General features: G+C 39.0%; 1 protein-coding gene across 4 annotated transcripts in view; it reads right to left on the bottom strand.

The window, feature by feature from the left end:
- Positions 1-1566: 1566 nt before the first annotated feature.
- Positions 1567-23385, bottom strand: part of CACUL1 (CDK2 associated cullin domain 1) — a gene marked incomplete at its 5' end in the record, with an annotated part of 54569 nt that continues 32750 nt past the window's right edge. Inside the window, 6 exons of one of the 4 annotated variants that reach the window (XM_084245173.1) lie at positions 1567-2026; positions 2490-2537; positions 6750-6888; positions 8061-8150; positions 12145-12247; positions 15633-15728. In XM_084245173.1, coding sequence (XP_084101299.1) covers positions 1990-2026; positions 2490-2537; positions 6750-6888; positions 8061-8150; positions 12145-12247; positions 15633-15728 — 513 coding nt within the window. In that variant the 3' untranslated portion in view covers positions 1567-1989. Of the gene's footprint in view, positions 2040-2489; positions 2538-6749; positions 6889-8060; positions 8151-12144; positions 12248-15632; positions 15729-23385 lie in introns of all 4 variants that reach the window. The other 3 variants (XM_084245171.1, XM_084245172.1, XM_084245174.1) reach the window with 3 other exon arrangements.

Here is a 23385-nt window from a genome sequence, read left to right as displayed (position 1 = left end):
AAAATTTTAATGCCAATTCACATAATACAGTGCTTTTATAAGGAAAGTTCTGGTGTTGGCCCAAAAAATACTCTCTTCCAGAAAAAGCATTTGGATATATTATTACGATACTGAAAAATCCATCCATATTTAAAGAAATGTTTCAATTTTATTCCTCTCGGAAATATTAAAACCACAAAGGAGAGACTTCAGTTGCAGATACTATTTATAAGCCTGCAGCAAGCATTCCATTGAGAAAAGTAAAATTTGGATTTCATGATAAAATGGAATTCTTCCTGGTTACTAGAATGCTAGTGGTGCAGCAAATCAAAACATACAGGGCAGGTGAGAGCCTGTATAGATTATTACAGTAATTAAGTGTTTATCAATACAATCCAAGATGCTGAGTTAAAGAAGTACAATTCAAAGTCCTCCAAAAATCTACCAACTCTAGTTAAGTACTTAAAAAAATAAATCTGACACCCTTTACATTTACTTCTCTGAATAATAATTTCACAAATAGAGGATTCTGTTCTTAGATGCCTTACTTGCTCCCGATATCATACTTCCAACTCTCCCACTCCACCCCCAGTCTCCCCACAGGACAAACTGAACAGCAAAGCAGAAGCAGGACACAGTTCTCCTGGTCTATCTTCTTAGCCCCGAGTTCTCTGAAGAGGTAAGTAAAATCTGACGTTACCAAAGAGAGTCAAGCATACGCCCAATTTAGATTCAAGCAAAATTGAGAAGAAAAATATTTTTCTCTTGTCACATCTTCCTATTTTTCTTTGCCTTTCAAAACAACTAGAATAAAATTCAGAGTCTTTTATAAGGAACAAAACAAGTAGCACTGTGGGTGTACAAAAACAGAAAATATAGCTTTGCCACAGCTGGAAGGGAGACTTAAAACAGCAGTGCTATTTTTCTATTATCTCAAATAAGATGTTTAAAAGATGCAGACTGCAGACTTTTCTTTTTAAGTACTTATCTCACCCATTTAAAATGAAATGGATCTGGAATCCCACACCCTTGAGTATATTTGGATTTAATAACCGTATCTGCTTCCTGGAGCATCACAGGAACCAGTCTTCGCTGTTGGGCCGTGCTCAACAGGGTTAAAAGGGAGCTCTACCGCTCAGGCCCCACCTCCCCTGACACCAGCGCTATGGCAGCGGCTGGTGAAGTCACATCCTGTGACTCGACGGTCCCCGCGTGAACATGGACAGGGCTCGGTGAAGCAGGGATCTGACCAACATGCAACACGTTTCCATTTTCCCATGTGGCATGCTGCTAGACACCTGGCACAGCGGCGGGCTAGTCTGTGATGCCATCAGCTTTCTCAGGAAGCCTTTGAGTTTGACAACATGGTCACAGAGTTGCAAAGTGCACAAAGCTCAAGGCACAGAGTAGAAAAAAGTTGTGAACAGATGGGGGAAAGGTTAGAGCGAAAGCAGAGCTAGCATTTTCTTTTAACAAGACTTGCTAATGCTAAACAAAGACCAACTCTTTTAAATGGGTTTGTTTTGGTTATGGGTGAAAAATACTGTATTGTAACAATCGGCTTGATTTTAAAGCAAAAGGTATCTTGATGTGTGGAACCCATATGCCGAAGTGCCACGTCCACAAATGAACAAAACAAGTGCTTAAAAAAAAAGATTCTTCTGCTGTTATATTTTTGGAGGAAGCTGCTGAGTTTGGCTGCCAGGTCTCACTTAGCCACGGTCACTTTTCAAGACGTCTGTTCCTCACAGAATCTGTAGATAAACTCATTAAAAGAGTGTCCCGTTTCAAAATCATCCCCAAGTCTAGCAGCAACAGTTTTGTTTTTTTTTTTTGTTAGTTTTTTTGTTTTTTAAAATTACAAACCAAAGTATGAAGTCCAACATCCTCTTCCAAGAAAAGCGTGTGGCAGAGCTCCTGAGCGTCTGTAGGACCCCACTGCGCTCTGCCCAGTCTCTGCAGCTCCAGTGTGTCCTCTCTTCAGGAAGGAAAGTACATTCAACACATTCACTATCTGTACCCTCTGGAACTTGCACATGCTGATGAGCTGTCTGAAAAAAACATTGCAACAAGAAAAAGTATGAATAGCAGACAGCAGCTGATAATGGTAGGAATCTGTTTACTTAACGCGTATTTCTCACCCCTCTCCTCCTCCCCCAAAAGATACCAAAAAAAAAAAAAAAAAAAAAAAAGGGCAAATCCTCAAAACCATGTGATTTTAAGTGAAATGAAAGGGGGTAAATCAGGAACTGAGACTGGGTTACTATCCCACTCTGGTAGAGACTAAAAAATCCAGTAGCTTCTGGACAACAACCTGAGCGCCACATCAGAGCTGCCACATCACGTAGTGCTGTCTGACACGCCTCACACACAGTGCTTCACGACAGCAGTGAACACCGGGGACGCACACCACGGCGAAGAGTGGGACACCAGCACACTCATTTGCACAGTCACCACCAGTAATTGCTTACGTCACAAAACTACCCAAAAATGTCAAGGAACAACATTACTTACTGTAAGCCAACTCTTCCCCTGCTCTCTTCCGGGATTGGTCACCTCTAGGAATAAGAAAAAAAGAGTCAACAAAACTGACTGACATCTTCACATCTTCACATACCGAATCAGAAGATAATAGCAGATAATAGCAGGTATTTCAATTCTAACAATCTATTTTAAATATCCATCAAATGTAAATGTAGGCTGTGCTGTTACAACCTGAATATGCTAATGAATGCTGTCTCTTTAATAGAGAAAGTTACTAAATGAAGGAGAGATTATCTACAAATATGGTTTGGAGAAATAGGTTCAGACTAACATGTCTTTATAGATAAACCTGGTTTTGTTACCAACATACCTGGTAACCTGCACATACCAGGGCAAATTCAAATAGGAAAATTCAAAATGTTCCTCTTAAAGCCCTAATATGAGACTGAAATTATATAAAGTCTCTGAGAAACCACAGATTCTTGCCGTAGATGAATACCTGTCTTGCAGGAAGAAGAACATGAACCTTTACATATACTACCCAGCTCATCTTCCAACGCCATAGAAAGAAGTTCTGGTTCTAGAGACAAGCAAGGTCTGACCAGGTCCTAGGCTACCTGAAAAATCTACTATTGTCTATTCAGTTTCTCAGAGAATAATGCAGGTAACGTGACTAAAATGCTAACTCACTATCTTTTTCTTCCTGGTTCTCTTACCAGTATTTACATGGTTGATCTCTTCCTTCCTGAAACACTTCTGGTTTTGCTCAACACTCTGTCTTCAGCTACCCTGTCTTATCCAGGTGTATTATTCTCCTTAGTCGAGGACACAGATCACACAAGGTGTGCGACCTGAAACATCGTCCATGTGTCTGAGGCTCCCAGATTTCCACTTCCAGCTCTGCTTTCCCCCCACACTTCTGACCTGTAGGGCCAGCTGCCCATCCCCACCGCAAGGGATGATTTAAATGTACTGCAAATGCACCAAGGCCAGTACAACGCTGACTCCACTCCACTCCACTCTCCCCAGTCTTCCTATATAAATGGCGCTACTGCCCACCCAACAACTCCAGGTTAACTCCTAGCTCATCTTTGATTTTCGCTTGTTCCCTCACTCTGGGGCATTCTGTCCCCAAATATAATCAGCTCCATACCTACCGTCTCGATCCAAGTCACTCTCCTCTCTCCCTCCACAACTATGAGTTTTACTACGATTAGTTCAGACAAGAGCCTGGGTGATCTTACGTAAAAACAGGATTATTTCATGCCTCTGATTAAAGTTTTTCGTGGCTTTCTTTACAGTTAAAAATCAATTAAAATTTCTATTCCCAGGTCTGTGAGATATGCCTCCTGCCTACTTCTCCACCCTTATTTTCTACTTTTGTTCACTGAACATCAGTTGTTCTGGTTTTCCGTCTGTCCCTCGGACATGTCATCACTGTTGCACTTACGACCTTCTCTGCCTGTAGCACCCTTCACTTAGAGAGCCACACGGACATCTCCTCGGCACCCACACCCGTGCTGGAGTGACTCTGCCTCAGAAGGCATCCCATCACCAGGTCACGGGGAGCATCCCCAAACACGTGCCCTGGGTACTCTCTGTTCCAGACTGCTGTTCTCCTCATAACACTCAGTATTGTTTGAAATTATATGTCCATATGTTTATCATTTATCTCCTGACACTGGAGCATAAACTCCCTAAAAAACCAGGAATTTTACCCATCTTACTACTATGTCTTGTACACAGTAGGCAGTAATTACTAGCTACATTAACAAGTGAGTGACTAACAGCCTCTACATTTGGATTATTAAAATGCTAGCCCAAGTAATTACTTCCTACTTCTGAATAATCTTTCAGACTACCAAAGTTTCTCATTTTCCCTCTCTGGTTATGTTCATGACAAGGACAGAGACCTCTTGCTGGGCGAGGCGAGAAGTCTCAGTGACTGGCAGAAAGAACACTCACTGAATGGCCTCTCAGGGGTTTCTCTAGGCTGAGCACTCACAGAAAAACCTGTGTATTTACCAGGAACCAACCAGCCTCAGGCATCTTAAGGTGCTGGAAAAGGAACAGCCCTGAAGCCGCTTTTATTTTTTCTCACTGAACTGCAAAGCCAGCTGAATGACTCATATTATTATTTATACTAGTATCCTCATGAATTGACATTCACCAAACATTCAGAAACCAGTTAATGCAGATCAAAAGGGAAAATACAGAATTTTATATCTGGGGCCTCAACTTGTATAGACAACCTTCATTCCTATCCCCCAAAGGTTAAATAAAAACTGAATGTGCAAAAAGAACAGAACATACATGTGAAAAGAGCAGGACGGAAGAAGAAAAAAAGTAAGTGATGTATATGTAAGGTTGCTACAGGAATCAGCTAAAGCCACATGTCTAAAAAACTATAAACTGACCTCAAAACCCTTGTACTAAACCAAAAAGCACCAATCCTAGAGTGACCCTTCTCAGCTAAAAGAGCAACAATACCCCTACATGATTCTATTTTGTTCCAGAAACCTAGGTAGCTACTATTCAGAAAAACACATTTGAAAATGATTTGGCACACCCTGAAGAGGACCCCCAGCTGGTCTGAACGGGGATGGTTCGAGGGCAAACATGTTAGATGTTCCCAAATAAGCTTACCTTCAGGAAGGGGATCTTAGACAGCGACAGAAGCCAATCTGCTGACCGCTCCCCACCCCCCACCCCCAATAGTCCATTTAATCATGCAGGGGAACAGATAAGAAAATGTTGCTCTTAGTTTACATATTAATTCTAGCTTTGAAACAAGCCCACATTACATGAATATTTCCATGCACCTAAAGATGTTTCACATGAACTTCAGCTCAAACAAGAATCTATTAACTGTACAAGACCAGGTATTTCACATTATTCACACATCATTTCAGTCAAAGACTCACTCTGTACATCCACATTAAAGCTGTCTGTTGCCTATTCAGGGCTCCCTACAGCACGAACACAGAACATAACCTTAAATGAAACAATAGTTTGTGAGTCTGAACAGCAATCCTATGACTGATTAGGTACAAACCATAAAACGAACTCCTCACAGCAGCACAGCCAGTCACAGAGTCTCTGTCAGACAGTCTGGACTACATTCTCAATTCTGTCTGGATTGGTGGACGTTTTTTCCAAAACAATCCAGCCCAGAGGCTGGACGAGAGTCCATGCACGGGAGTCAGCACAGGCAGACGCTCTCTCTGCTGCTGAGACTAGGGTGAGTGCCCCCTTCTGACCAATCTGGACCAGCTGAGCAGTGGACCAAGGAATATGAGAAAGTCACCTTAGGAGGCCCACGCTGTGCGAAGCGCCCATCAAAGTAATTTTTGAAGTAGACTTAATTCTCATAGTAAATGCTTAAGTCGCTAATTTAATTCCCATTGGGAATCACAAAATTTTTGTATCATTTATATCAGCTGAAAATATATACTTCACAAAATATGTACTTCGCAAGATTCTCCGGGATATGGACATCATACTATATTGCAAGTTTTAGAAAAATTAGCCAAGGATGGAAAATTTATCTGGATAGAGCTATCCTCCTTTTTTAAGAAGAGGAAACTAGGGCCTCCCCAGTGGTGCAGCGGTTGGGCACTGGGTTGCGAAGCTGCCCACAGCCTCTGCAGCACTGGTTCGATCCCCAACCACTAGCGAGGATCCCACATGGCGCATAGACCTCTCCTGCCACCTGCTTCTCCCCTCAGCAGTGTACTTCATCCATCTGCCTGTTCTGCTCCCTGCTCTGGCTCTGGTGAATTCTCTCACCCTCCTGCGCTTCTGACTGTACCCAGTGCTCGCAAAAATAAATAAATAAATAAATCTTAAAAAAAAAAAAAAAGAAGAGGAAACTAGAATTTAAGGCAAAAGTGAAAATATGAAAAACAGAATCTTAAGTCTCTTTACTAGCTTAGTCATAAAATTAGTTATTTACTAGTGTAGTCATAAAAGCACATTATAATTGACCATAGAAGTGGTACATTATGTTTTCCCAAATGTTCAGAGCTAATATGAGAGGATCAAAGTTGGAAAAGCTCTTGGAGGCTGGTCAGCCTAAATGCCTCAGTAAGAAACCCTTCTTTAATATCTACTTGTGAAGAGCAACTCCCATAAAATCTAAACCCAGCTTCCACAGAAGGATGCCAAGGCCACTCCCGCAGCGTACCCTTACTCTGAGACAGTCACTAAGCCCCCTGCACCCTCCCAGAGCCAAATGGGCAGAGGAAACGGACAGATTCTGTCGCCAGAGGAAGAAGAACACTTGCCTCGTAAACCCATTCTGTATAAGTTCTCTTTGAAGTTTCTGATCTTGAGCAGCATATTCAGAAAGTTCAGATTCCACTGCCGGAGGGAGAATGTTTGGAATAAATTTAGAAAATAGAGTTGGAGCCATCTGAACCCACTCTGTAAGGGAAGGAAAAGATTCATTAAGGAAGTCATACAGACTAACTAAATTAAATGGAAAGGGAAAGCTTTCTATTGTCCAAAGAACAAAAATATACATCAAATGAAAATAAGTGGGGGAAAAATGAGTGCAATCCCATTCTGATAGAGGACAACAAAGCTAAATTTCTTTTCTGAAAAGAATGTAGAGTGTAAAGAAAGCAGATATTTTACATTTTAGTGGTTTAACAAAATTTAAAGTCCTTAGGGAATTTTTGAATAGATCTTTTTTAAAAAAGATTTATTTATTTATTGAACAATGTAAATATAGAGGAAGACACGAACAAGATAAGCAAGGATCTCTCAGTGGGAGGGAAGGGAATCTGTGGAAATACAGCCCTACTAAGCACTAATTAAAACAATCTAATGATCAAAGTAGAGAACGGAACAGAAAGTTACCAGTAGACTTAACTAAAAAAAAAAGAAAAGAAATACCACAAAAACCTGGGGGCAGGGGGGAAAAAGAAATAAACGTTTAATATAAGGACCAGAGATTAACTGGCAAGGACTTTTGAAATAATAATCTATTTTCACTCATGCTAAAGTACAGCAAACTAAGAATGTATAACAACAAAAATAAATGAATGGTTACCAAATTCTTAAGAAAAAGAGAAGAGATCCAAAGAGTAATCTATAAAAAAAATAACATTCATTTATCATTAAGTGAAGTCGAAGAAAAAGATCTGTATCAGACATGACAAAGATGGATTGTCTTTATTCCAAAGTATTTTTGTCAAATTTGTAAGACCAGATTCTATGCAAGTTACATCACAAACCTAAAAAATCAAGCTATAAATGTGTCCGCCAGGGAACAGGTGCAGTGTGGGGCAGAAGTGAAGGAGAAACTCCAGAATAAAGAGAGATAAGGGTTAGACATGACCCTGAATTTTATCTAAAGTGCCCCTACAAATTATTTCTTCTATTTCCCAAACGACTTGGTTTACACTAGTAGAAAAGCAGGCAGCCCTGAGTTTACATTTCACAATGATGAATATCTACTCAATTTTATGGCTATAGCAAATCCAAATACCACTACACATCAGAAAACACAGAGGGAAACACTGTCCTCTTGGATAAGGCTGGAACTGCATAAAGAAACAAGTCTAACCCCCAAAGAAAGGAAAAATGTTTACCTGGTCTGAGCGTGTACAGGCCTTTCACAATATTTGCCATAGTTGAAGGTGTGACCTGAAATGGTGTTGACTGGGCTTCTAAAAGTAAAGCTGAAATATGAAGAGAAAATGGGTTATAAACATGATCTAACATTTATTGTCAAGGTTCTCTATTTTTATTTCTCCCAAAGGCTGACGGATAAGCAAGTGTAAGAAAAGAACAGCCCAAGAGGACAAACTAAGAGTTTATACTCTATAAAAAGTTGTTTTTTTTCCTTAATTCAATGCAGTAGCTCCATCAAACAAGCAACTGTGCAGTTCTGCTGAAACTACTGGAATGATACGATTCATATCAGAGGATCTGAAAATAAGTAAAGCTGCCTAAAAGCAATGGTATTCATGGACTTAGTCAGTGAGCCAAAAAATGCTTCCCATTAAGTTTATGATTCAAAAGAAATTCATTTGGGGAATGAAGTGTTCTCTAGAATTTGAAACAAACTCCCTCAATCATCCCTCTTTCCCTTAAAACACCATAGTTGATGCTGGCAGATTTTTCTGAAAGACACCATTATTAGTAATTTTAGTAACTGTGATCAGTCAGAAACGCACTTTTCCAAATGCCACGGATACATATACTTTTTCTTCTCACTAAAGGTAAACACCAGCGATCACGTGGGCTCACCTGGCTCACTCCAGCACTCTGGTGACCACGTGACTGACTGAAAGCGACAACAGTTTCTTTTAGGTTATCGACTGCCACACGACAAATTTAATAAAATATTTTAAGTGGGTACAAATAATTCTTGTAGGTAACATATTCTAGATAACAACAGATACAAAACCATTTTTAATTTCTCTAAGGTATGCACTTTATGAACCAAAAATCTGCATAATTTTAACTCTAAGTCTTTATGTTTTTTAAACTGAACAAACTGATTTTCTTCTGTGAATGTCTTTAACAACAGTAACACCATCTCATGTAACCAACAATGATTTTATACTTTCACACATACAACGTGAATTACACCTAAGTTTATACCACAAAGGCCAGAGGGGACCGTTCAAGTTTTTGCTTTGGATTTTATCACTGGCAGACGGTTATCATTTTGAATGGCAAAAATTTTAAGAACAATCAGTGTTAAGCATTTCAGATAATCATAATGTTTTAAAATGCAGTGTTTAAAAATTGAAATTCTAAATGTTAGTTTCTGAGAGTCTCTCTCAAGGTTCTCTCTAATTTCAACATATGCCCCAAACCCAGGCTCTCTCCACTAATCCCTCCTCCTGCTTTTTGGCCATTCATTTGTTTTTCAGAACATCTGTTCCACTAAATCTTTATGTGATCAAGTATTTACATTTGTAAACAACCCCTAAGTTAAATTTAGAAATTGAATTATTCAAAAAATATATATTAGTTTGGGATGAATTAGCTGAAAATAATTACACTCAATAGCAAAAGATTACTAGAGTTGAGAAGGTGTAACATTTCACTAAAATCTTCTCCACCCTTTTTAGGAAAACAATGTTGAAGAGATTCTTATTGATGGCCTATTTTAAGGAAGAAGAAATGGGAATTTGGGGGTATGGAGCTTGAGAGAAAAAAGAAAATATGTACTCAGTATTTAACAGGTGTTAGGCTAGATATATATGTTTACATCTCGTAAGCTTTACTTAAGATATACTTTCTCGCAAACTATTATTTACCTTTCTGTTTTTCACGTAAGGAAACTGAAACTCAAAACAAAACAAAAACACAGACCCAGCAGGTATAGAAGGGATCAAAGGACTTGTGTTTCACTCAAAATTCTGTATTCTTTTTAGTCCACCAGCCACCACTAAAATGCTGATGTTACATGTGAACAGATACAAAGCATTATCCTTAGTAACCGTTTTCTTCCAAAAACAGTAATTTTGTTCTCTTCCAAAAACTATAAAGAAACAAGGATCCTCCAACAATTCCACTCACTCTTAATTATAAGTCAGTAGTTTTAAAACTAGGCTGTTTACCTTAGAGAACTTCTAGTGTACACCTTTTTCTCTACATATTATGAATGAAAGTTTAGAGATGTTCAGTGCCTTGCTGAAAGTCACTTGGCTTTTTAATAGCGGGACTAGGCCCGGAACTAAGCTCCTCTGCTCTTTCAACTACTCCTCAGGTACATCCAGGCCTTCTCTCTTTTATTAATGTAAAAAGTGATTCTTAAAATCAAAACTGATATTAAAATTAACTCTCAACTCAAAAAAAAATTCAAATTGTAAAAAATGATTAATGTTAAAATAAAAAAAAAAGAAAAAGAAAAAAAAATTTCAAATTAAGGTCTAAAGTAAAAAGCGGGGTCTCCCCTGGTGATGCAGTGGTTGAGCGCTGGGCTGAGAAGCTGCCCGCAGCCTCTGCAATGCCGGTTAGATCCCTGGCTGCCGGGCAAGTGTCCCACATGGCGCGCAGACCTCTCCTGCCGCCCGCTGCTCCCCTCAGCAGTGTACTTCAGTCCTTCTGTCTGTTTTGCTCCCCACTCTGGCTCTGGTGAATTCTCTCACCCTCCCGCGCTTCTGACTGTACCCAATGCTTGTATAAATAAATAAATAAATCTTCAAAAATAAATAAAGTAAAAAGCAGAAGATAACTCCTGAGGCTAAAACCTGAAAAGGACTCATGAAAACCCTCCAAGCAAGCTGACATGTTACATTTTCTCAGGAAATGTCTACCATTAACTGACCTATTTTGTCATATTTGTGCAGAATCCTCAATACAGTATTACATATACTTTGATAAATGCAGATTCTAATACTTCCGCTGTTTTTCAAAGTTTAATGCATAGCAAATACTGATTTCAAAAGTAAACAACTTTACTAACAGCCAGAAGTAGAATCTACTTTATTGTAAAATCATAAATGTATGAAAACAAGTATATCAAGGAGAGAATAGAAAATTAATTTCATCTGCTGTGAGAAGTCACTGTCCTCATTCATGAAACAACTGGTGAGAAGGGGCCTTTGAGCACTAATTAGTTATTAGCAGAGAGGGTGTCTACTTTGTCCTGCTGTATTGGTTTTAACCCATCGTCCTCAAGAACCTTTTGACACACCTCCCACTGAGAAGTGTGTCCCCCATGTCTACTCCCTTGGAATCTGGTCTCTGTGGCTGTCTGCCCAACAGGATACAGCAAAAATAACACTGTGCCAACTTCTGGGCTAGCAGTTTCCATTTGCTGTATCTTGAATGAGCCATTGTGAAAGTCCCCCATATCCCAGTCGAGTCACAAAGCTAGTAAAGCAGAGGAACCCCTTGAACCCTGCATATTTAATGCATAGTAAAAATTGATTTCAAACTTGCATATCTGAGGTCAAATAAATAAAATAAACAGCTGTTCTAAGTCACCATGCTTTGGTGGGATTTGTTACACAGCAATAATAAATGAAACACTAACATTCCAAAGAGATCTGAAGTCAAGAAGGAAATTACTAATTGGATTTTGGAAAATTAAGATGCTACCTACTGTGAGGAGGCAGGGAGTCCAGGAAGAGAAGAGGAAACACTGAACTTGACACTTTATTCTGCATACTTAATAATCTACACTGGCATGGTAAACATTTCACAAAGTCCAGGGCCAGCAGGCCAGGGCTGAGAAGCTTACCTAAGATAGTCAGTAAATGACAGAGCCAGACTAGACAAGGGTCTTTTCACTAAAGAGTGAAAACTAGAGAGAATTCTACATTACAGTTCCATATAGGGAACCCTGAGATCCTAGAGATATCAGTAGCAAAGTTAGGATCCAAAGAGAGGAACCACTAATACTAGGAACTCCTAATATCTTCCCCATGTTCAGAAAAAAAAAAGGTGGCCAGCATCAGGCCAGGTATGGATGCAGCGTCCAATGCCCTGGAGCTAAGCTGCTCCCGGTTCACTGGGGAACCTTCAAGTCCCATTTCAATTCTTCAGTGTCTCTGTAGAATTGGGCTCAACTCTTCTTGCTGTATGAATCAAGAGATGTCAACATTGGGGTTTATATGCGAATATGCCGTGACCCCCCCCCAAAAAAGGAAAAAAAAAATCACTGCTAGTGTCCTCATGTCCTCTCACCCCTGAAAGAGGCTGATCACTTACGCATCAGGCTGCAAATGTGCTTTTCTGCAACATGTTCCGTAAACAGCTTTATAAGGTCATCTTTTAAGTCTCTATTAAGCTTGGTTTCGATGTAAAACTTATTCTGAAAGAAAATAAATTGTTTTTCAGTGAATCAATTGGGGGAAATTAAGTCTAATCAACTGAAGCACTAAAAATTATTTTAAGAAAACATTAAGGCATCAATTAGAACCTACACATCAAATAATGAAAATGCTGCCCCTGTCGGTCTTCTGGCGTGGGATTAAAAAGCACATAAAGATAAGATGCCACGAACCCCGCCCCTCCAGAAGAACACAGAAAGACACCTCATTTGCTACAGGGGATAACAGCTTTGTTTATTAAATCATTTTAAATTGAATTAACCATACAGGGATGTACAAATACAGGAGCTGCACTGTCTACAGGCACTTAATACTCTCTTTAAAAACACTACTGAATCGGGCCTCCCTGGTGGTGCAGGGGTTAAAGTCTCAGCACTAATCAAGCTATCACCAGCCACTGCGACATGAGTTCCATCCCTGGCCAGGGAGCTACCCTCATGGTGCGGCAGGCCTCTCCTGTCTCCCCGCTGCTCCCCTCAGCAGTGTATTTCAGTAGATCTGCCTGTTCTGCTCCCCATTCTGTCTCTGGTGAATCCTCCCATCCCATTCCCCCCCTCTAGCCTACACCCCAGTTCTTGTATGCATAAATAAAGAAAATAAATCTTTAAATAAAAAAACACTACCACAAAAACTTAAATAAGGGACCAGGAAAAAGAATAACTATAAGAAAGAAAATATCAAAATCAACAAACAACTATGAACCAGAGACACTCTTTGGGGGTGGGGGGCGGAGAAAGGAGGGCTTAGGGTCAAAATAAGGGGGTTGTAATTGTATGGGGAATATAAAAATAAAATTTAAATTAAAAAAAAAAACCACTACCACATTTACAGGAAGTAGTTACAGAAGGCACCCCCATCTGTCAAAGTCCTGGCTGGAAGCAGGCAGCAGACAGGCACTGCTCATTCCCAGCACACAGTCCCTCACGTGAATGCTTAGTTGAAGTCGTTCAGCTGATGGCATTCCCTAGGGGCCACCTTTAGGTGCAAAGGTACACACGTGATCCAAGGTGGCCCAATCAGACAGAAAAAAATCTAGGATTGAGTCATTTTATAGTCACTTTATATATAATGAAGATGAACAGATGTTGTGAACAGTAAAGAAAGAAGGAAAAAAGCACCTGAGTTCCTGGTAACACTGTGGAGCCACAGTCACCCAATCCTGGAGCCTGCCTTATACCTGGAGTTTTATTACAAGAGATAATACTTTTCTTTTTTATTAAATCTCTTTAAATCAAATTTTCTGTTTCTTGCAGGCAAGAGCATCTTGATTAGAATGACTGCCAAGTCAGAAGACTGAATTTGTTCACGTTTAGATGTTAACTCAATGTGTACCAGTGGAAAACACAGAGGGAGGTTAACAAGTTGCTGATTCTCTCAATTTTTAACATACCTTTTTTTTCCTTTAAAAAAAAATCGTAAAAATAACATGCACAAGATGACAAAATAAAACCATGCACACACAAGTCTCCCGCAGCAGACCTGGAGTCCCATGCCCCATGGCCCCGTTCATGCTGGGGAACATTTGTGCGCTCCTTCTAAAATGTGACTTGAATACCTGTGGATAGGCTTTTTTTCCAATAAAGAAGAAAATACTTGCTAATGAAGAAATATAACATTGTATTACATCTTACTTTTTTACCCAATATTGTATCTTGAAGAGAAGACTTCTTTCTCTAATAGCATATAGCGGTCATTATTTTTAACTGCATATTTTCCTACTGTATCTTCCATAAATTATTTAAATTAGTCCCTTGCTAATAATACAGATTTTCCCCAATAGTCTACTATTAAAAACAATGCGGCATAATTCTGGTACACATATATTTACATATATTTATGAGCTTATCTGCATAACTTCCTAGAGGTAGAATTTCTGAGTCAAAAAGTCTGTACATTTTTAACAATGAACAATGCCAGAAAGTCTTCCAAAGAGGTTTTACCAGTTGGCACCCCCTTATATTTCCTTACAGATCCCTACAGAGTGTGAGGAGCTTGTTTCTCTAGAGCCACCAGAATTGGTGATTTTATCAACTTTCAATTTCACCAACCAAAAGAGGTTAAAAAAGTTAACCATTTTGTAGGTCTTTAAGATGTTGGATGTATTGTCATGTTTATAAGCCATTTGTATTTTTTCTGTGACCTACACTTTTTGTCCACCTTTTCAACAAAATTAGGGTTGTTAATCTTTTCAAATTACCAAGGAGAACATACCTTTGTCGTGTTTTGCAAATTTACTACAATTTTTCCCCAGCTACTTTTTGGGGGAAAAAATTCTTCTATTACTGTGACTACAAAGGACAGTTTGCTGAGTATAAGGTTAACATTCCAAACTATTTCTTTAAGAAATAAACTTTTCCAACAAAATAGTGTCAAAGTTCAAGACATTTCTATTTTCTGAACAATGAGAACAATTTACTTAACAAATTTTCACAAATAACTAGAAATGAGATTCAAGCTCTTAAATCTTTGGAAGATGTAGTTAAGTTTCATTTTACAAACTAAGATGCCCTACTTTAATTTTGCTGGAAAAATAAGTCTGAAGTTTATTTTTAAATGAAAGCAAATTTTTAAACCTTAGGATCTTACCATAAAATTTAACAAAGGCTCTACAGGAAAGTATGAATCAGTTTCTTGTCTTCTTCAATCTAATTTTTAAAAGACTATTTTTTTTAATAAAGTGTATCTTGTGGGGAATAAGTCATTTTGAAAACTGGTATTACATATAATATGTTTACTACAGGAAGCAGGATCAGTCTAAATATCCCATTCCCTAAACTAATAAACAAAGACATGGCACAGTGGTTTCTAGGGCCCGCCATTCAAATGAAACCTAGATTCTGTGACTTTATACTATTTAAAAAGGGTGAAGGGAGGGGCTTCCAATGAAATCAAGTCCACAAACTATACTCAGCGCACAAGCCTCCAAATGAAATCAATCATTAGAATGAAAGCATGTTTTATACTTTATTTTTATGGAATGATTTACCTGGCATTTGTCATACATCATATTTTTAGATACAAGTCTCAATGTTCTACTTTCTGAGGACCAGAAACCATTCTTAACATACCTTTTCTTTCCCAAGCACAGGACCAAGCACAGATGGCAGAAATTACATAAATGTTCACTGGGGGACTGCTGATTGTTACTATCTAATAATTACCTAGTCAGCAATGTTACTGGTGGAATTTTCAAAGAGAAAAAGGGTAAATAGTTCTACTATGTCAACACTATGAAACATTACTGAAATAGACTTCCACTTCTAACATAATACACAGCACGAGAAAAATACACTTAATTCTCTGCATCCATCTGTGCTTAGCCCAGTACTCTTGGGTATCTGGAAGCTGGAAACAGTTCTAACTTACCATATATATGAAAAGAGGCACAATGCTCTGCAATGCTCCCATATATTGTCCAAGAGCTATATTAAATCTTTCAATATAGAGATCTGGAGGGCTGGCCTGTGAGGAAAAACATAAATGTGATCATTCTGGGAAACCAGATACAAAGATCTTCTGTCACAACCTAAAATGCATGGTCTTATTATAAGGAATCCATAATTTATACTGAAACTCACAGAGAAAATAAGGAGGTTTACATCCTTAAGGTTAGTTAGGATGTCTACTTTGTTCCCAAATCTGCTATACCAATCTGAGGTTTGATTCAGCTATTTTTGAAAACCATACCATTAAAAGGGCTGCTCTCTGAAGGAGTAAGAGGGTGAATTAAGATAAATGATAAAATTTTCAAAATCATCACTGAATTACACATACATTTCCTATGGGAATCAAACTATATTTGGACCTGGATAAAGAGAAAAAAATTAAACGAAGTGGTACAGGCTTAATATACTATTAAAATGGCTATTCAATTTTTAGAACCATCTTAAGCACAATAATATTCTGAGTTCTATACTAACTCGGTTGTAAGCCACTTCTACAACCAATTATAAACATTATTTATTGGCTAGAAAGTCAGGACTAAAATGATCCATATATAGCTGCAGTTCTGGAGAGCAGTAAAATACACCTAATACATGCCTGGCACTTAGCTCATTGTTACCAAATGCCAAGTCACAAAACCATCAAAAGAAAACACCTGCAATGTTATTGTATGTAAGGGACTAAACCTATATGACCCTCCCAAATGTTTATGTTGAAGCTCTAACCCCGGTGCAGCTGTATTTGGAGTAAGGAAATAGTTAGGGTTAAACAAGGTAGTAAGAGTGAGGCCCTCATCCTATAGGATTAGTGTTCTTACAGTAAGAGACAACAGAAAACTTCTCCCACACACCATCAGAGGAAAGGCCATGTGCCAACAGAGCCAGGAAGAGCTCTCACCAGAAACCAATGAGTTGGCGCCTCTTAGACTTCCCAGCCTCCAGAACTATGGGAAGTAAGTTTCTGTTGTTTAAACCACCCAGTTTGTGGCAACCCAAGTAGAGTAAGACAAGGTATTTTATTTAAAAAAAAAAAAAAAATTCCAGGGAGTATTTCTTCTCAAAAAAAATTTATTCTCATAAAGCCAAATTAATTATCATTTTAATACTGAAGAAACATACAAATAGGCAAGTAATTTGTCTAAAATTAGAGTATCAGGAAATAATAAACCAAAACATGCAAACAGAACTGATTCTGCACAATTATGTATTAACTCATTGCAACCTCAACCTGACAGGATAATCTTATATAAAAGACTTGCTTTCAAATAAGAATGTAAGGAAAAGCCACATTAAAGGATTCCTAAATATTAAATTTATATATACGAAACTACAAAACCATTTCAGCTAAACTATTCTAGAAATGCCCACATGTTCCAATACTATTTTGAAATAAGATTTCACTCACAATGTTTTCAGTCCTACTCAACAGCTCACAACACGTGAAGAGACCGTCCTTGTTCCTAATTCACCTTCCACTACTTATACTTCCTTGCAGGCTTGCTGCATGCTAGATGCTTCCTTTACATTTAATTGTCTTAGGCTTCCTAACTGACTGCAAGTTGAACTTTATTTCTATTTCACATGAGGCAACTGGGGCTCAGAAATAGTCCCCACAGACAGTAAGCGCAAGAACTGAGGCTCAAACCCAGGCCAATCTGAGTCCTTCCATCCATTTACACTCTTTTTAAAACCCTGAAACCGTTAGGAAAAAGTTCAAACTTCCAATTCAAGGTGCTCCACTTGCCTCGCTGTTATCACATCCCGCTCACCCACACCCGCAGCCCAGCACAGTGGCCCCAGAGAGAGGCCAGTGGTTCCCAAACAGCACCAGTGGGCGGGCTGTGGCCTCCAAAACTCTCACTACCTGAAAGGCCCGCTTTCTGACTGACTCGACCTGGCTAACTTCTCCTATTCATGCTGCAAATGTGTGTTACTGTCTCAAAACTCACTGAGATATTGGTCCTTCGCCAGCACCACTGCACTTATCACCTCTCCCACTGGGTGGTGTCACCATGAAACCCCAAGTCCCTGGAGGTCTGAGTTTTTATAACCCCAGCACAGACAACAGAGCCTGGAGCACAACAGAACAGTCTTGTTTAAAATCGAGATCTAATCTAGCCTGCTTAAGTCTACTGTTAACGCGGCTTTATGACATTAGGCAATTCACTTCAATCTCCATACCTAAAATAGTAAAAAATGCTAATTGTGCTATATCCAAGTGCTAAGAACAAAGAAAAAAATGTGTAAGTGCTCTGAAAAATGTCCAACAATATACATGCATAAGTAACTAGTAAAAGTAAGTAAGCTTTCTGAATTGACTACCCATCAACACTATATAGACATTTCCTATTGGAACCAAACTATATTTGGATCTGGAAAAACCATTACAATTATTAAAGGCATTTTTGGTTACGTTAACAAATTCTTTATTAAAGAAACTGGGTGAAATGCTTTCATATTATGGGTAAACTTTTAACTATAACTTATGAACAGAATCACAAGTAATACCTTTCTGTAAATGGTTTCAAAGAATTCTGGAAATGTTATTTCATTATTCAAAGAAACAAGTTTCAGAAGTGTTACATGAAAAACAGAAAAATTTGAAGGGCTTTTGCATTAAAATAATTTCCCCTGTTCTTAAAAGGATACTTTCCAAAAGTTAAAAGCATGAGTATTGATCAAAAGGCACACTTAACAGGAGACAGAAGAAATAAAATTGAGTCCCTTAGTTATTCTTTTCTAATAATTCCCAAAGCCTCAAAGGTTATGAGTATTAAAAAGTACTTTTTATAGTGAATCAAATGTCAGAACTTTAATTTTTTACTTCCACATTTCATGCAGCTCTTATTCCAAAAATTTTAAGCTACAGGCCTGTAAGTTATAACAGTCTACTAAAATAAATCCAACCATTTACTAGGAATAACTGCTATTAAAAAACTAATCATATTGTCCCTCCTTAAAACTTAAGGGCAGTATACTTTGGGCCACTGGGGAAATTGCTACCTATTTGATTTACATTATTTCAATATTAATGTATTTGCCTTGGACAATAAATGAAAAAACTTTTCCCCAGCTTCCCAGTAAATTAAATATTTTTACCCTTAAAATAAGCAAGCTTAATTTTCTTCTCAAACAAAACAAGGAAAATCAAACTGCCAGAAAAATAACCATTACTCCAAACTTGCTCCAACTTTTCACAACAGACCTCCATTCCCTGAAATTTGTAATAAAGTTGGTAAGAATGTTTTCTTTTTTTTCTTTTAATGACTAATGCACTCATCTGGCTTAAAATTCAAATGAGTTCAAATGGGTTTATATTAAGGAATTTACCTTTCATTCCTTTCTGGGACCAACCACATTTCATTTCTTTATATTCTTCCAGAAGAATTTTATATATATATAAGAAAGTCATACAAGTACAAAGATCTGTACTTTTCCTAACAATATAACTTGGAGACTGTTTTATACTAGTAGTTCTCAAACATTTTGGTTCCAGGAACCCTTTAACTCTTAAAAATAATTGAAGATTCCTTCTAAAAGGTTATTTTTTATAATGTGGGCTATGCCTATGAATATTTACGGTATCAGAAATTAAAACTGGGTTTTAAAAATATGTATTCATGCATTGTAAAATGACAAGTTCATTGCATTTTAACAGCTTAATGTTAAAATAGTTACATATACTATAAACTATAGTTATATATAAATAACTACATATTTCAAAACACAAAAAGAACTGTTAAAAAGAGAGGTATTATTGTTATATTTTTTTCAGGTCTCTCTAATCTGGCTGAACAGAAGACATGTATTTTCACACCACCTCTGCACTGAACCCGTTGTGATGTGTTGTGATGTGTTGTTCTGGTTAAAATAAAGAAAATCTAGCTTCAGATGGATACAGAGCGGGGAAAGGCGTTTGTTTTTTTAATTTATTTATGCATACAAGGGGCAGGGGTAATAGGCCAGAGGTGTGGGGGTGAGAGGATTCACCAGAGACAGGGTGGGGAACAGAATAGGCAGGCTGAAATACACTGCTGAGGGGAGCAGCAGGCAAGTCAGGAGAGGTCTGCTGCGCCATATGGGTAGCTCCCTGGTCAGGGATCAAACTCGTGCTGCAGTGGCTGTGGATAGCTTCATAGTGCTGCGTCTTAACCCCTTTTGCACCACCAGGGAGGCCCCGGAAAAGGCGTATTTTAATAGCCTTTTCAGATAATTGTGGATACTGTGAAATTTGATGTGTGGTGGTTGTTTAAAGGTGAGTTGCAACATGAGATCTGAAACTATCAATGAGCCCTCTGTACTCTGTCACACTGAGCCCCATGGGTCTCCTACTTTGAATGATCTTTCACACATACATTTTATAACATCACAAATTGGACATTTGGAAAATACTGACTCACTGACTTATCCAAATGATGACACATTTCACTCTTCAACATCAAAAAAATTAATTTTGCTAATATCACTACCAGTCTCCCCAGAAGGGTCTTTATAAGTACTGGACAGCTATTGAGGTCATTGCAGTAGATATGGGTTTCCAAAATTCTAATTTTCATTTCAAAGCTCAAATTTTATCTCTGGCAACAACTACTGTCAGTTGCTCTCCTTGAAGTAACAAACATCATTCATTTTTGAGAAAGCATTTTTTCAAATAAAGAATGTTATACAGGAGAAAAACGCAACTGGTTTAGCTCTAAACTTGTACCACTATTTTAGAGCCTCCCCTGGTGGCGCAGCAGTTGAGCGCTGGGCTGCGAAGCTGCCCGCAGCCTCTACAGTGCTGGTTCGATCCCAGCTGCCGGCGAGGGTCCCACATGGCGCGCAGGCCTCTCCTGCTGCACCCACTGCTTCCCTCACCAGTGTATCTCTCACCCTCCCACGCTTCTGACTGTACCCAGTGCTTGTATAAATAAATAAATAAGTCTTTTAAAAGAAAAACAAAAAACTTGTACAACTATTCAAGTGTTTTTTTCTCAAAACAATTACTGTACTTTGGCATGCAGCTTCCAGTTCTTGATACAGGATATTTTTTTAAGTATACTCAAGTCACAATTTAGCAAAACTAATTTCATTGCTTCATCTAGGACATTCTAAATGGTTTGTTTTTGTTTTATTTTCTAGTTTGAGTGTGTAGGAAGATTCATGCTAAAGCACCAATCATTTTCCCCACCATTGATTTTGCACCATCAGAGCAAAAGTCAATAGTGAAGAGGACAACTAGTATTACTAGCACCAGAAAAATGGTTTTGATTTTGCAGATTCCCTGAAAGGATTTCGGGAACCCTCAGAGATCTCTGAAGCAAACTTTAAGAAACCTAGTGATATAAGTACAATGTTTGAACGTACAATCAATTTAAACTGGCCCCATATCAATAACTCGTTGCTAATCTTTTGTTAGCGCAATGCTACAATGAGTAACTTCATAGGTATTCTCTTCCAGACAGTATTTTTTTAAAGATTTATTTACTTATACAAGAACTGGGGTACAGACCAGAGGTGCGGGAGGGTGAGAGAATTCATGCGAGACAGAGCAGGCAGCAGAACAAACAGAAGGACTGAAGACACTGCTGAAGGTAGCAGCAGGCAAGGCAGGAGAGGTCTGCCTCGCCATGTGGGTTTCTCCCTGGCCAGTCAGGAATCGAACCGGCGCTGCAGAGGCTGCGGGCAGCTTCACAGCGCGGCGCTCAATCCACTGTGCCACTGAGGAGGCCCTCTTGTAGACAGTATTTTAAAGAAAAAATTTAAACCTAAAAAAGGCAAAACTCGATGACAATATTACTACATAAGAACAAAGTAATTTTTGGCACCTAGTTTTAAAGAGTCAACCTGCTAACTATCTATATATTTATACGCAGGTGCACACACACATATACATTGCTTTGGAAGCACACTGATCAGATCCCATATATAAACCAAAACTTCACAGGAAGAAAGCTTGTTATCTTTAATTTTGAAAGCCAGATAAGGAGGATTGGTCAATTACACTTATTAGATATATGTTAATTTTATGACAACATGACTACCCCAGGCCTAATACAGTTCTACAATATAATTTGAATGACTGTGTGGATACACCATTGTCTACAGCATCAGCTCCTCTTCATTAGCTCCTTAGACTGTGCTTTGTGTTTATTCTGTCCAACTTTGCAGGGACACTTCCAATCCAGACTAGCACTTCTGTGGTGCAAATGTGCTGAGTGGCTTCAGCAACAACATGATCTTATTTAACCAAAAGATGACTCCCCTCCTAATAATGACTAACACCCACAAGCCAGTGGATCCCGAGGGATGCTGGTCTCCCAGTCACTGAAGGCCTTACTAGTGATGCAGATTCCTTTGCTACTTTCCAAAGACCTGACTCCAAAAGTTTCTAGCAGTGTATTTTTAATGAGAACTTCAGGGGATTCTAAAAAAAAGCTGGTCCAGCAGCTGTCTGGCATTTAGAAACCACCGCCTTAGCCCACTTCAAAAGAATGAGAGCAGCTCTGAAGGAAGGCTGGGGGATTCAAGAGCAGGCTGAGGAATAACTACCACACAACACTGGGCAGGCACCGCTGGACACCAGTGACAATGCAGCTGCAGACTACACTGAAATGAGTAACAATATGACTAACAATATGACTAATGAGTAACAATCCACTGACACTTTAACACTAAGTTAAGACTACTGGCAAATTTTCTTTGACTTCTTGACTTTAGCTTCTTGACTGTTACCAAGTTCAGTGACTGTAAAGGTGGAGATGAAGTGCCACCTCCACTTAGGAAGCAAAGAGCTGAGAGAACACGAGTCCTATCCTCATGATAAGAGAAAGCTATTAACTTATGTGATCCACTTTCTGAGGTCTCTGTATTTTACATCTGCAATGTCCAAACAGGTGAAATGAATTCCAGATGGACAAGCTCCTCTAAGGAAAGAAGGGACATGTGAACTGCGTCTCCTTTGGATGGCAGCCGTAATGGTAAGAAAACAACAGAAATTGTACTGAGTCATTAGAGGCCAACTGTGGACTGACAGCGTAGAATTCCTGGAGCCTCCATACAAGGGGGACAAACACAAACTCCTCAGCCCTTTTCCTTGGGTTTCCACTGGGTCTTTGAGAGAAGGTTAAGGGCAGTGAGAGAGATCTTCACCTGGTACAGATGTGCTAGGTCTGTCAAGGTCTGAGGATGGAGCAGGAGAAAATGAAGTCCACGCACACTCCAGGCCCTCCACGAGCAAAAAGGTGGTGATTAGCAGCCACACCATGGCCTGGACCTGCTCAGATACAAAGCAAAAGCCATTTGCTAAAGGGAAGAGCCAGAGTTGCACCTGCACCCTGGTGTCTGGTGACCTGAGGAAAAACCTACCTACCATCGGAGAGCGGGCAGGATGGGGAGGTCTCCTACATTAGGCAAAGGTCTGCTACCACTGTGGTAGGGGTAGAAAACCCCCCTTCCAGTTTCTGCACGATTCAAAAGGAAAGTATACTGCAGCTCAGTAAAGTGCAGGCAACTTGCCCACTCCCAGCCCCATATACACACAAGGGAAAATGAGGCAGGACTGGCAAGGTGAGACAGGAACAGCTTTGCCATAACAACTGTGTTAGTTCTAGTTTGGATTTTAAAAAATAGATCTCCAAATAGCTTATTCAGAAAAAATTTCAGTAGAACATCCACAACTTACCAGTTGGCAATGA

The sequence above is a fragment of the Talpa europaea genome (assembly GCF_964194135.1).
Source record: "Talpa europaea genome assembly, chromosome: 10".
In the NCBI taxonomy this organism is placed as follows: Eukaryota; Metazoa; Chordata; class Mammalia; order Eulipotyphla; family Talpidae; genus Talpa; species Talpa europaea.
Note: the sequence above shows the minus strand (reverse complement) of the source record. Positions and strands in the feature narration are given on the sequence as shown.